This window comes from Thalassophryne amazonica, chromosome 5 (assembly GCF_902500255.1).
Source record: "Thalassophryne amazonica chromosome 5, fThaAma1.1, whole genome shotgun sequence".
Taxonomy (NCBI): domain Eukaryota; kingdom Metazoa; phylum Chordata; class Actinopteri; order Batrachoidiformes; family Batrachoididae; genus Thalassophryne; species Thalassophryne amazonica.
The window spans coordinates 2,788,873-2,802,279 of NC_047107.1; the positions used below are offsets into that span (position 1 = coordinate 2,788,873).

General features: G+C 44.6%; 1 protein-coding gene across 3 annotated transcripts in view; it reads right to left on the reverse strand.

Moving 5' to 3' along the window:
* si:ch211-158d24.2 (multiple epidermal growth factor-like domains protein 9) overlaps positions 1–13,407 on the reverse strand; it is a 174,767-nt gene that overhangs the window by 74,669 nt on the left and 86,691 nt on the right. For all 3 annotated transcript variants that reach the window (XM_034169654.1, XM_034169652.1, XM_034169653.1), the window contains exon 4: positions 1,021–1,170. In XM_034169654.1, coding sequence (XP_034025545.1) covers positions 1,021–1,170 — 150 coding nt within the window. The remainder of the gene's footprint in view (positions 1–1,020; positions 1,171–13,407) is intronic.

Genomic DNA, 13,407 nt, shown 5'->3' on the forward strand with positions numbered 1-13,407 from the left:
TGCTCAGATTTTAGGTACTTGTTGACATTTGCTCCAAAACAGGCTTCTGATTTAACTCAGAATCTCATTTGGCAATTTCGCTGAAGTTTTTCAACATTTATTTGATGGTAATTTTCCAAGCAACCTTTCATAGTCATTCTTTGCCAAGATGTCTTTACATATGGTATATTATGAAGGAACGGGTTCTTCAGCACATTTTGAAACAGTTCCATAGATGTTGCATAAAAATTGACTGAATAATGCTATTTTTTTTGATGAAAGCTAAATTCCGAGAAAATCAATAAAAACGTTTTGAATTCCAATACATTTTCCATTCATTTAAGTCACATAAATTGGCTTTTTCTCTCAAACTAAATGGAATAATTAAATCCAGAAGGTTGCATTTGAAAGGGATAAATGTGTATACTTTACATAATGAATTAAAAAAAAACACAACCATTCCCTGTTACACTTTTTAGGCCCAGTTTGTGAACTGCGACCATAAACACACACAGCAGAGCCTGTTTGTGGACGCTATGGAGGACACTTTACAACCATTCGCTCGCTCTCTCTCACACACACAAACAGGAAAAGCAGCCCGCTGATTCCTCCAGAACAATGGCAATTAAACTGATGTGAAATTATTGAGACAAAAAATATTCCTTTCACTAATATAACGCCGTCCAGGACCCAAGGCTGTTCTATAATGTGGTGGATGTGGTGAGGCGGAGCAGCACCAGCGTATGCTTCCAGACCCCACTTAACCTACCGTGAATAATTTCACCTTGAATTCATCAGAGACTTGTGAGAGGTGAAATGCTTTTCTTCACATTTCTATCACTCCTCCAAAACACACACTCGAGTTCGGTTGGCTTTCCTCGTCTAAGCTGCAGTTAGTCCATGTCCTTTAACCCTTTTTAATCCTAAGTACACAGAGAACCTGGGTGCTGTCTTGTGTCGAGGGTCTAGCTGCCTCCTCACAGAAATGAACCATGGGTAGAAAAACACAATCTGATTGGCTGTGTGCAGCCTGTGACTCACCAAAGTGACACGTGCCAGTGGAGGTGGAATTGGAACACGGACATGGTGCACAGGCTTCGGTCAGGGCAGCAGTGGGGCTGCGGTAGAACCCAGGCTTGCACTCCTCACAGTTGGATCCCTGGGTGTTGGCCACACAGTTCAGACACACTCCTGGAGGACAGAAGGTCACATCGTCAGAGCACTTTCACAGACACAGACCAGGATTTACAGTTATGTAGCTGCTGCAGCCTCAGGTGGACCAACACACAACAGTCTGCAGACATCAGCAGGGACCCGGTGCTGCCGCACAGCTTCCTTACAGCCACTCTGCTACAAATCTCAGGAAACAGTGTGACATGTTTTCTGCACTTCAGAGTCAGCAGATCAGCAGGGCAACAAAGATTCAGCATTATCACAGCACACATTCCCGTTGTAAGAAGCATGAGGGCAGCACAGCCAGTGTTTCTGTGCATCACGATGAGGTGCAAATAAATGTTTTACCTTTCACTTTGCTAGAGCGGTAGTAATCCAAACACAGAGTCGGTTATGTACACATCGACAAAAAGGATTCCTGTGATGAGCATCAAGACGCACTGATTTTCAGTGCACCGTGCACACTTTCTCCAGCCGCAGCCACAGAAGCCTGTATGTCCTTTAGAGTTGGCCTGGGTGTCTTGGAGGCTTCCCTCATTGGCCTCTATCTTGCACAGTGACAGTTTTGGAGAAACTCCTCTTCCAGACAGATTTGCCAAACAGTACCATGCTGTTTGTAGTCAGTACTACAGCTATACTGCAGTCTGTAAATATCTAAGATGTGTTTGTGTTGTGGGCAGTTTGATGGTTTAGTGGTTAGCACTTTGCTAACCACTAAACCAGTTACATAGGTGACTGATGGAGAAGGACTCGGACAGAAATGCAATGATTTAGTACCACAGAGTTCAAAATAATGACATGTTAGGGTTTTAATCTGTTCTATGTGTCAGCAGGCAGGCCGTTCCAGAGAAAAGGTGTTATGTGTCGGAAGCAGCCCGGAGAACCGACCAGCATTTGAAGGACCCAGTATGAAATAAGCAGAGCACGGTACAAAGGATAACAGAATTTAAAAAACATAACAGTGATGTGAAAAAATACAAACAAATAAGTGCGCGGTCTGGCGTGGTGGATTTGCGGTGCACTCCCAGCAGCACAAAACGGTCCGGAGCCAGAACCAGTTCGGACCCAAGGACCCCGCCGACACCCCCCAGGTGGCCGCGACAAACCGAGTCTGTGAAAGAAGAAATCATCATGTGAGTTCACACTCTACACACAGAGGGACCGCTCAAAGGTGTACAAACAGCAAACACTTCCTGGCTTAATTACTAATCAGCTTCCCACCCTGCAGGCATGGAACACCCTGTTCACAAAACTCCACTGCAGTGGAAGCTGATTAAACGACTACATACAGCTCAATATAATAAGGTGTGAGGGACACCACATTTACTGACTGTATAAATGTTAGTCACAAAATCTAACGTACCTCAGGAAGTGTGCTGACGAGCGTGAGACCTCACCCCCTCCTCTTTCACAGACCATGCATCAAACCTGGACGTTCTCTGCATCCACTGATGATGAGATGGCTCTCGAGACGACGATCTCACCCGTCTGGTCACAAGGTCGAGTCTCTGGCAAATACACACTGTGTACTCCAGACTTAAATGCTACCATGTTCCAATCCATGTAGATGCACCACAGCTGTGAGTCCTGACGAGCTGCACGTGATCAGCCTCAGCTGATCAGGGTGAGGTCCTGATAAACTCAGCTACACAGCCACTCAGTCCCAAATGCGCACCACCTGGGAGGAAAACCAAAAGACAGAAACAAAAGACACACAAAAGCCAGCCAGGCACGCCAGCCACAACAAAAGGTGCACCTTAAGAACAAGATCTGTGACCTGCTGACTTCATCCTTACCTTTGGAAAAGAGTAACCATACATCTTAAGAATGCAGAGCACAGACCGATACAACTATGGTAAGAAGTGCACATGCACTCATCATGGTCATTTTGGGCTGTTAATGAGGTCTTTGAACTGTTCTTTTATCGTGGCGGAATCAACAACTCAAAAACTGGGTGTACAAGTTTGAATTTTTTTCAATTATTTTAGATCTTCCAAATCCACACAGGGTCAAAATTTTTCACACATTGTAGTTGTGTAATGGGTGACTGTTGATCTGTGATCTGTACGGTCCGCCCCCCACCGTTCAAAATGCATGTGAGCAGTAGAAAAATTTGCAAAGTTTACATAAAGTGTGATTTTTGTGTCGTGACTTGTTTTTAAAGGGATAATTGTTCATTTTGATGCCGTCGTGGTAGAAAAGCAGCCTCTCTTCACTGTGAGAAGACGGGCTGCCACTGCACACGCACATTGATCAGTCATAAATGCATCCTGTTAAAAACGGTCTGATGCTGTGCTGAAGGGACAGACTGGTGCAACTGTGTGTCATTAATGCAGTAACGGTGATAAGTGTGAGTGTAAGAAATACAGCTGCTCCACTACAGACAGCAAGCTCAAAAAGTTAAGAGAGCTAAGGGTGAAGTGTCTGACGTCTCTTCCCTGTACAGGCTTGAGGTTAACAGACAGAGAGTCGCTCTGCACAGCCGAGCTGGCAGAAGTTCCACAGGTCCAGAAAATAACGAGGACAGTATCCCCGACTTCTACCAAGTCCACCGAGCTGAATGAAGGTAGATCAGTGGTGACAGGACAAATGTATTTATCCTTCAAGAGTTATAAATGACGTTATTATTGTTAATCATCTTTCTGATAAGAGGTAATCAGCTTCACTGCTATTGAGGCAGTTTCTTCCTGAAATCATCAGAGTAGTTTTTCCTTCCCAATCTCACCTGTGTTCTTGCTCTGCGGGTTGTTAAAGTTAGACCTTATTCATACAAAGCGTCCTGATGCAGCTTTCTTGTGATTTGATGCTGTATAAATGTTAAGAAATACTGAATTGCTCAATTTTTTATTTATTTATTTATTTTTGCTTCTCATGATTTTGACAAAAATATTTTTATTCACTACTTACTGTTCATATTGCAATTTAATATAACAATTTTTATGCTGAAATAGTCTGTAAAACATTAAGACAATCATGAGCTTGCTCACTTGTATGTCGCTTTAGATAAAAGCAGCAACATTAATGTCATGTGATCGAGTGTTTCCCCCACAGTATGATAAGCCTGGATGGCCACCAGGTGTTAATAACACCAACGACACATATGGTCAAATACCAGTCATCACTCCAGCACATCCAGAGCACTTTGATTCTGGTATTCCCTCATGTGGACCAACTCTTAGAGAGTGATTTGACAGCGTGCTAATCTATTTTTGGTTTGTTTTTGTTCACCTTTCCAGTGGTCAGCGTGATGTTCACAGCGGCAGCTGCAGCCCACATCAGGTGCAGCCATCAACAGACGGTGTCTGAATCTGAGATCTACTCCACTAATTCTGACTTATAAAAATATTAAGAACAGTAAGAGTCGGAGGTCAGTCGGAGCCCTTCAACTGCACCGCCGTGTGTGCACAGCGCACTTCTTATTTTTTCCATGAAACATTCTCTCACAGTTTACTCTGATAAAAACTCGACAGCTGGTTTCAGACGAGTCGGCACCACAGCATCAAAATCAACTCTCTGATTCTTAATTTGGCTTCCACACAAGCCGACTGTTTGCAGCCATGCAGCCGCCGGTGTGGAGGTGAGCGACGCTGAAACAGACTGATCCTGGTCGTTGGATGTAGTTTTCTGTGAAAATAGGGTTTTGGTCATTTGTTCTTGTAAACCACACATGCATGGCTCTGATGCTGCGGGCAGGTCTTCGCTACAAACCAGAAACCTCACTGATTAGAAGTCACGAGTTCAGCCTGACCACCGGGCCTGAGAAACCCTGCAGACAGCTGGGTCACAGAACTGAACCCCAGTGTGCGTTATCCCTTTGGTTTTAAGGTCGTGCTACCGTGCACACCAAGTGCATCCTGGAACAAGGTCTGCTAACGTATGGACACAGCTCACTGTCGACCAACATCACACAGCCAAGACCAGCCTTTGTGCAGGCATTAAGTTGCCGTTAATCAATCAATCAATCAATTCAATGAATTTTTTTATATAGCGCCAAATCACAACAAACAGTTGCCCCAAGGCGCTTTATATTGTAAGGCAAGGCCATACAATAATTACGTAAAAACCCCAACGGTCAAAACGACCCCCTGTGAGCAAGCACTTGGCGACAGTGGGAAGGAAAAACTCCCTTTTAACAGGAAGAAACCTCCAGCAGAAGCAGGCTCAGGGAGGGGCAGTCTTCTGCTGGAACTGGTTGGGGCTGAGGGAGAGAACCAGGAAAAAGACATGCTGTGGAGGACAGCAGAGATCAATCACTAATGATTAAATGCAGAGTGGTGCATACAGAGCAAAAAGAGAAACACTCAGTGCATCATGGAACCCCCCAGCAGTCTAAGTCTATAGCAGCATAACTAAGGGATGGTTCAGGGTCACCTGATCCAGCCCTAACTATAAGCTTTAGCAAAAAGGAAAGTTTTAAGCCTAATCTTAAAAGTAGAGAGGGCGTCTGTCTCCCTGATCCGAATTGGGAGCTGGTTCCACAGGAGAGGAGCCTGAAAGCTGAAGGCTCTGCCTCCCATTCTACTCTTACAAACCCTAGGAACTACAAGTAAGCCTGCAGTCTGAGAGCGAAGCGCTATATTGGGGTGATATGGTACTATGAGGTCCCTAAGATAAGAAGGGACCTGATTATTCAAAACCTTATAAGTAAGAAGAAGAATTTTAAAAATCCCAAACAGATGACCCTTGGCCCAGGTCTAATGGGCTAATGACAACACGCTAAGCTAACTACTCCTGAAGTGCACCAAGCAAACCCATATTACATCAACACCAGCAGCAAATGTCCAAACCAACAAACCTGATGGAAATGTCATTAAAATAATTAAAAAGTGGATCAATCTAGACATGGGCCCAAAATCGGTTTCACGGTATACCGTGGTATGAAAAAGCCACAGCATCAAAACCACAAAAATTTTCAATTATACCATCCTACGGTATGAACAGGTTATGAGAATTCTTGACAGGCAGAGCGGAGGCAGCCACTGCCGCCCTTCCCCCTGGTGCGCACCTCTGTTTCTGTTTACAAACAGACAGCTAACGTTAGCTAGCTCTGCATCATGGTTGAAGGAGGCGAAGCCTGCACTGAACTTTTCTCTCCGTCTAAAAGGACCAAGTCGGCTTTTTCGTTTTATTTTCCGCGGAATAGCCCTTCAAGCCAAAAACAGTGGCAACAAAGCACCGTAGCTTTGGCCTGTGTCGGACTCAGAGCGATTCAAGATACCTGCAAAGGATTACATGGAAGGAGTCAACTTTATCCCATCCTTAAAATCACTGAGAAGTACAAACGGTGGAATCAAGTCGTGCTTGTGGTCGACGAAATTTCTCCCACAAACATGTCAAGAAGGACAAATACATCTATTCCAAGCACTTTGTTGGTGAAGCTGGGCCAAGTATTGAGCATCTGGAGTTCCGGACCTTATTCCAGCCATGTTTCTCCTGAAGCCAAGTAAGTCATGTTTCCCAGGGGGCAGATGCTACATGTTGTAGAAGAATTTTTAGGTCCTTATTTGAACTATGATGAACTATCAAGTGTCCTGATCTGAACTGTATGTCCTCTGGCTGAACTAGCAGGTGTTCAACCCAAAAAAAGGGCTCTATTAGTCATTCAGTCTGTCAGGGGCTTTCCAAGGCCTCTTAGGTGCTTTCCCGCAGGCCACGTGCAGGGGCCTCGGGCCAGCTGCACCTGTGGCTGAGGCCACGTGCGGGGGGCCTCAGGCCAGCTGCACCTGTGGCTGAAGGTCTTTTAAAAAAATCAGTTGTAAATCCTTCACGTTTTAATGGGAGCGTTTGTCACATTGAAATAATGGCCTAACACCTGCTTAGGGTTCACTAGAGCACGCTTCCAATAGAAAACCATGTCTTGGGAATGAAATAAATAAAAAAGTCGAAGGAGGAGCGATGCCCGCGGGTCTCCAATAAATAGATGAGCGCGGTTGTCACATATTCAGTCTCTCTAGAGGACTCAGTTTGTCTAAGCTCTGTGTCGAAGGCTTAAATAAACTTAAAAACTCTGTGCATTTTATCTTGCTTAAGGCTGAATTATTCTAAAGTGTTGTGTCCTTTTCTAGCATATCACTTGCAATTAGTTTGTGTTATCTAAAAGACGACATCCCGAGAAGACGAAAGACGAACCACGACAGAACTTGGCGAGCCAGCTTCAGGAGGGTCCAGGGGCATTCCGGCAGCCTGGGGCAGTCCAGCTCATCCCTCCAGACCGTAAATAACAGTGATCACGACTAAAAGGAAAGCAGAAACCTTTTGTAACTTCTGCACGATCTGGAGGAGTGAGTCGGGATTTCCGCCCAAGTTGACAGGTGATATTTTTAATTGCCTCTTACCCAAAAGAACCTGGACTAAGAAAATTGATAAGAGACTAAAAAAGATAAGATTGAAAATTATCAGGCCTTGTAGATAAAATGCTCAGAAGGTGTGTGTGTTCCCGGGAAAAAGAATGTCTGTGTGAGTGAAAGGTCAGGAATGTTCATGAACTCTGGTGCGGAAAAGAGTGCGTGGAGAACTAACCTGGATGCTTGGGGAATAATTGGTGTTGAAATTCGTTACTAATGTGGCGGCTGATAGCATGCGCTGTAGGGGTTAGTTTAGGGGAGTATACTGACAAATAGGTACAAGATAATATGAGGTTATTTAAAGAAAAGAGACGGAAGTAAAATAAGTGAGAAAAAAGAGTTTAACAAGAGAATACGTACAGAGAAAGCACAAGATAAGCGCCTGAGGGGGCGCAGTAGAAATACCGTACGTGATAAAGAGATTTAAAGAGAAAAGTGCAAAGTAGCACAGCTGACAGTAAGTAAAAGAGCTCAATAAAGGACGTCATTTTTTAAGAAAAGAGAAAAACTATAAAAAAAATAAAATAAATAGAGAGTTAGTGCAGAATACATGAGAATTAATGAAGCAGAAAATAGTGCAGTAAGGCACCAAATACACGCTTGTGGGGCGTGGGAGAAGAATAAGTAATTAAGTACACAGTAATATGAGTTTTTTATAAGAAAAGAAAAAGAGAATATGTTCAGTGCAAAGGCACATTAAGCTCACGAGGAGCTCAGTAAGTGGGAAAAAAGTAGAAGAAAGTGCAGAAAGGCACAGGATACGCACGCGAGGCGCGGTAAGGCGTAGAAGTAAATGAAATATTGTATGCTCAGAGAAGAGCTTGTGAAAAATAATATATTAAGCACAGGATACGCACGCGAGGCGCGGTAAGGCGTAGAAGTAAATGAAATATTGTACGCTCAAAGAGGGCTTGTTAAAAAATAATATATGAGTTGCTGGCAGCGCCGGAGAAGCTGTCTAACATGAAGAAGAGATACATACTTAAACAGAACACATTGGTGTTAAGTGAATAAAAAGGTTGTTTAAAGCCGCGGAGTGAAAAGTGGCAGAAGTCTAGATAGAGATATATAGAAAGTTGTTTTTAATAATTTTTGTGTATAAAGCTTTTGAAGATTGTTGTGTGGGAGAGCGGAGAGTAAGCGGGGAGTTGCAGGCAAAGCTGTGAGGGCCTGCAGGCTGGCTGACATACAAGATTAATGTAAAGAGTACGAGAAGGAGGAGGCGTTTAGACCCAACAGGAGGACTTGGGAGGTGCATGACAGGCAGAGAGGAAAGTGTGAAACAGAGACAGTGAAGAAAAAGACAGGAGAAGAGACTGCTATGTAAATACAGAGAAGGTAGATATTATTTCAAAGAAAGAAAACTAATAAACAAACATAGCAGAAAAAGAGAGAAGCGAAAAAGAGAAGTGGAAAGTGAAAAAACTAGAAGGAAAAATAGAAAGTCGGGAGCAAAGACATTAGGAAGTGTTAGGGTTGTAAGAGGATTAAATAAATAAAGTTGGTTATAAATCAAAAGAGTTAAATCTTAGATTATAGTGAAAAAGCTGACAGACTGATCAATGCTTGGGACAGTCTTTGATGGGAGACTTAAGTGATGATGAAATAATACTCCCAGAACACTACTTGACTGACGGAGACATCGAAACGCAGGGAATCAGGACACATTTTTTGCTGGAAAGGACCTATTTTGACAGTGTAGGAGCAGAAGATTGGCAGGACGAACAAGAGATCAATCAGAAATTATGGCAGATTACTAAGGTAGTCAATCTGAAGCAAAAGAAAGAACAATTCCCTCTAATTAATTGGGAGCTGCTGATAAGACGTCTGTGGCATCAGGGTTTAACCCCGTGGCTGGAGCTGCTTTGTGCTGATCCTAATAAAGAAATTAGCATACCATTAAATCATTTAATAACACTACCATCCGATCCAGGTGAAGAACTGTTTCCTAGGTTGACTCTGACTGTGGTCCCAAGGAAGTTTCGGTGGGAAACAGGTAAATTTTCGTATTTAGTTAAAGAAAAAGGAGACGGGCATAACAGTTGGAAATTTAATCCTTTTAAGGGTTTAAAATACAAAACAGGTGTTACAGCCGGCAAGTTATTGGTCTGGATCAGGACAGCCCCTGAGGGACTACCAGAACACCATAGAAACACCTCACATAGCGTTTGTCAGGGTTACATGGGTAACTCTCAAGGTCAAGGTCGGGAAAGTACCCCGCTAGACTTAGTACTAAGAAAATATTCAGGAAAACGCACTAAGGCCAACCAATGTATGAGAAAGTGGCACAAAAGGTCACATGGGGGCAGGCAATGGCCTTTGGAGGGATCATTTGATCCGGTGATGTGTGAAGCAGTTGCGGTAGAAATACAGAAAAAAGAAATTAAAGATCAGCAGAAGAACGTAAATAACAACAAAAAACGCACTGAAGAAAAACAAGTTTTGGCCTTGTTCAAGCAGGAAGCACAGAGGCTACAGCAGAAAAGAGAAAAAATGACAGAGGAAAGATCCAAAGAGACTAAAGCCAGTGCACCGAGCTGGGAAGCAGAGCCACCCCCATATAAACGTCATGATATGGGAAAGACAGCTGGACAATTTGTATTAGGAACTCGTGAAGAGGACCAAGGCATGGATGTGGAGGGCAAATTCACACTGACACTAAAAGCTCGAGAGCCACAAGGAGACAGGTCCTCAGTCTGTCAAATGGATCGTACAAGGTCTCCAAGTCCGAAAGTAGGTGGTCGCTCACCACGACCAGCAGGGGGGGGCCACAAATAACAGTGACACGGAGGCAGACGAGGATAAAGAGAGAGACCTGAAGGCTCCGCCTGCACATCGAGGTCCACTGAAAACCGTCCCCTCCCACCATAAGTCAGCCAACTGGACCTTCACAGGCTATAGAGGCTCCGAAGAGTGGCACAAGAGCTTCTGTGACACACTGGATCTGGCCAGAAGAGATAATGAAGAACTAGCTGAGCAGCTTCAGCTAGCGAAGGAAAGAATACAAAGGCATAGGGACGCCGAGGAAAGAAGAATATTACAACAATCGACGCCCAATCAAGGGAATCACATTATAGAGCCACCCACCCGAAAAATTTCTGGTGAGAGCATCATTGAGAGTGCAAAAGAGGCCCGACTCAGGCAAAGACAACAATGTGTAGCCAAAGACATAGCGGCTTTAGAACAGAATATAACCAACTGGATGGACTGCCTGGAACCAGTCAGTCGCACTCGATCTGGAAGACAGTATGGAGCCCCCACAGAAGAAGAGGAGGACGAAGACCTCATATGCCCATTGGTGGTTAGAAATGGTCATCATGTGTATACCCCATGGAGCTGGACAGACATGGTGGGGCTGGCCAACAGGCTGCCAGACATCACCCAAGGAGCTGGGAGATGGATAACTGCCTTAGAAGAAGGCACTGCAGGGGTAACCTTGTCTTTAGGTGACATAAAAGCCTTGCTAATGCATGTCATGGGAAAACATGACACTGAAGAATTAGCAGGAAAGGTTGGACTAACACAAATGATCAATCAATCAACTTCAATCAACTTTTTTCTTATATAGCGCCAAATCACAACAAACAGTTGCCCCAAGGCGCTCCATATTGTAAGGCAAGGCCATACAATAATTATGAAAAACCCCAACGGTCAAAACGACCCCCTATGAGCAAGCACTTGGCCACAGTGGGAAGGAAAAACTCCCTTTTAACAGGAAGAAACCTCCAGCAGAACCAGGCTCAGGGAGGGGCAGTCTTCTGCTGAGACTGGTTGGGGCTGAGGGAAAGAACCAGGAAAAAGACATGCCGAGAAGGGGGGCAGAGATCGATCACTAATGATTAAATGCAGAGTGATGCATACGAAGCAAAAAGAGAAAGAAACAGTGCATCATGGGAACCCCCCCACAGTCTACGTCTAAAGCAACATAACCAAGGGATGGTCCAGGGTCACCCGATCCAGCCCTAACTATAAGCCTTAGCGAAAAGGAAAGTTTTAAGCCTAATCTTAAAAGTAGAGAGGGTATCTGTCTCCCTGATCTGAATTGGGAGCTGGTTCCACAGGAGAGGAGCCTGAAAGCTGAAGGTTCTGCCTCCCATTCTACTCTTACAAACCCTAGGAACTACAAGTAAGCCCGCAGTCTGAGAGCGAAGCGAAATGATGGGCACTAATCAACATGATGAAGTCCCCTTTAATCGCTATAGAAACTCCATGTGGGAAGGACTGAGAAGAAAGTACCCTGAGGTCTTGGATCCCTCTAAATTGGATGATGAGGAGTGGACACCTGAAGAGTGCCCAAAGAAGTTCCTGCACCGATTCCAGAAGAGATGGGGCGGAGGAAACAGGAAATGCATGGAACCATTCTCCAGCAACTGAAATCCTGTTTAAAATAACTGTAAAAAAGGCTCTACCAGATGAGGTTCAGAAAGCCCTAGATGGAGTCGTGGGACTATCGAAAATGAATTGGGCTTTATACTCTGAGCATATTTGTCACCATCTTGAAATCTACAAGAAAGAAAAACAAAAAGAAGAAGATGCAGCAAAATCCCTGACGAAAAAATTGGTGCAGATGCAGTTGGGAGAACTAACCAAAGGCAACAAAGAAAAAACAAAGACCCAGGCACCAATGATGACCCCTGTTCCTTCTGAGCCGGCAAGCACAGGCCTTACGGCAAACACTGCTGCCACCATACAGGCACCTGTGGTAACAGCCACACAGAGCCCCCAGGGAGCAGCAGGAAGCACTGCTGCAGGAGAAGTCTCAGCACCAGTGGAGCATCACTATCACTACCATAGCACTGGCACACCCGGGAATGGACCCGCCTACAGTCATGGATGGAGAGGAGAGTCACGGAACTTTCAAGGTCAAAGAGGAGGGTGGCGAAGAGGATCTCGCCAACCTTCATTTGGAAGCAGATTCCAGAACTCAGCTCCCAGGAACAGTCAAGCGGGACCGCCTATGGGATCAACACCCCCAATAGGGGATCAACCCTCTAATGAGTGTTGGAGCTGTGGACAACCTGGACATCGAATGAGAAATTGTCCGGCCCGACCTTGGGTTGGACCCTCTGCCTATTGGCAATAGGGGGGCCTAGAGAAGACAGAGGGGGAAACGGTGGCATTGGCTATTTCTATGATACCTAAGGAAGAGCCAACCGTCACCGTTAATATACAAAACAGAGATTTCCCTTTCATGGTGGACACAGGGGCAACATACTCTTGCATAGGGAAAATGGGCGCTCATCTCCCCCTCTCTGGGTCTGTAATTAAGACCATCGGCTTCTCTGGGAAAACTCAAATAATACCTTTTACACGCCCACTTCCTGTAACGATTGCAGGAAAAACAATTGAAGCACCCCTGTTATACTCACAAAATACACCTGTGAATTTGCTGGGAAGAGACATTTTATGTAAGCTACAAACCCAGATAGTGTGTACCCATCAAGGACTGTAAATACACTTTCCTGACGAAGCACTCACCAACATTATGGTGCTTATGGACATGGAAAACAAGGTCCGACCTGTGCAACCCATGGTATACTGGCTGAAGTTACAACCAGAAAATTCAAATCTCCAACTGGAATGGGAAAAATGGAAGCCCTGGGCAGAACAACACTATGCAGCAGTATATACACCTAGTTTACCTTTACATGTCACCCTGATGTTCGATGCCAAACAAGAACAGGCTGACTATGCATGCTGCTGGGATGCATTGATGAATCAACGGCTGTTTCACATAACCACCACAGAAATTTATTTAGGCCCCCAAGGGGCCGCAGCTTCTGTCAAGCTAACTTCAGCTGAACAACAATGGTATCAAGTGCCGAATGCCACGCCTCATGTGACCCTTTTAGTCTCAGAAAAGTACGAATCCCATGACCTAGGTCCAATGGTAAAGACAGCCTCAGAAGTT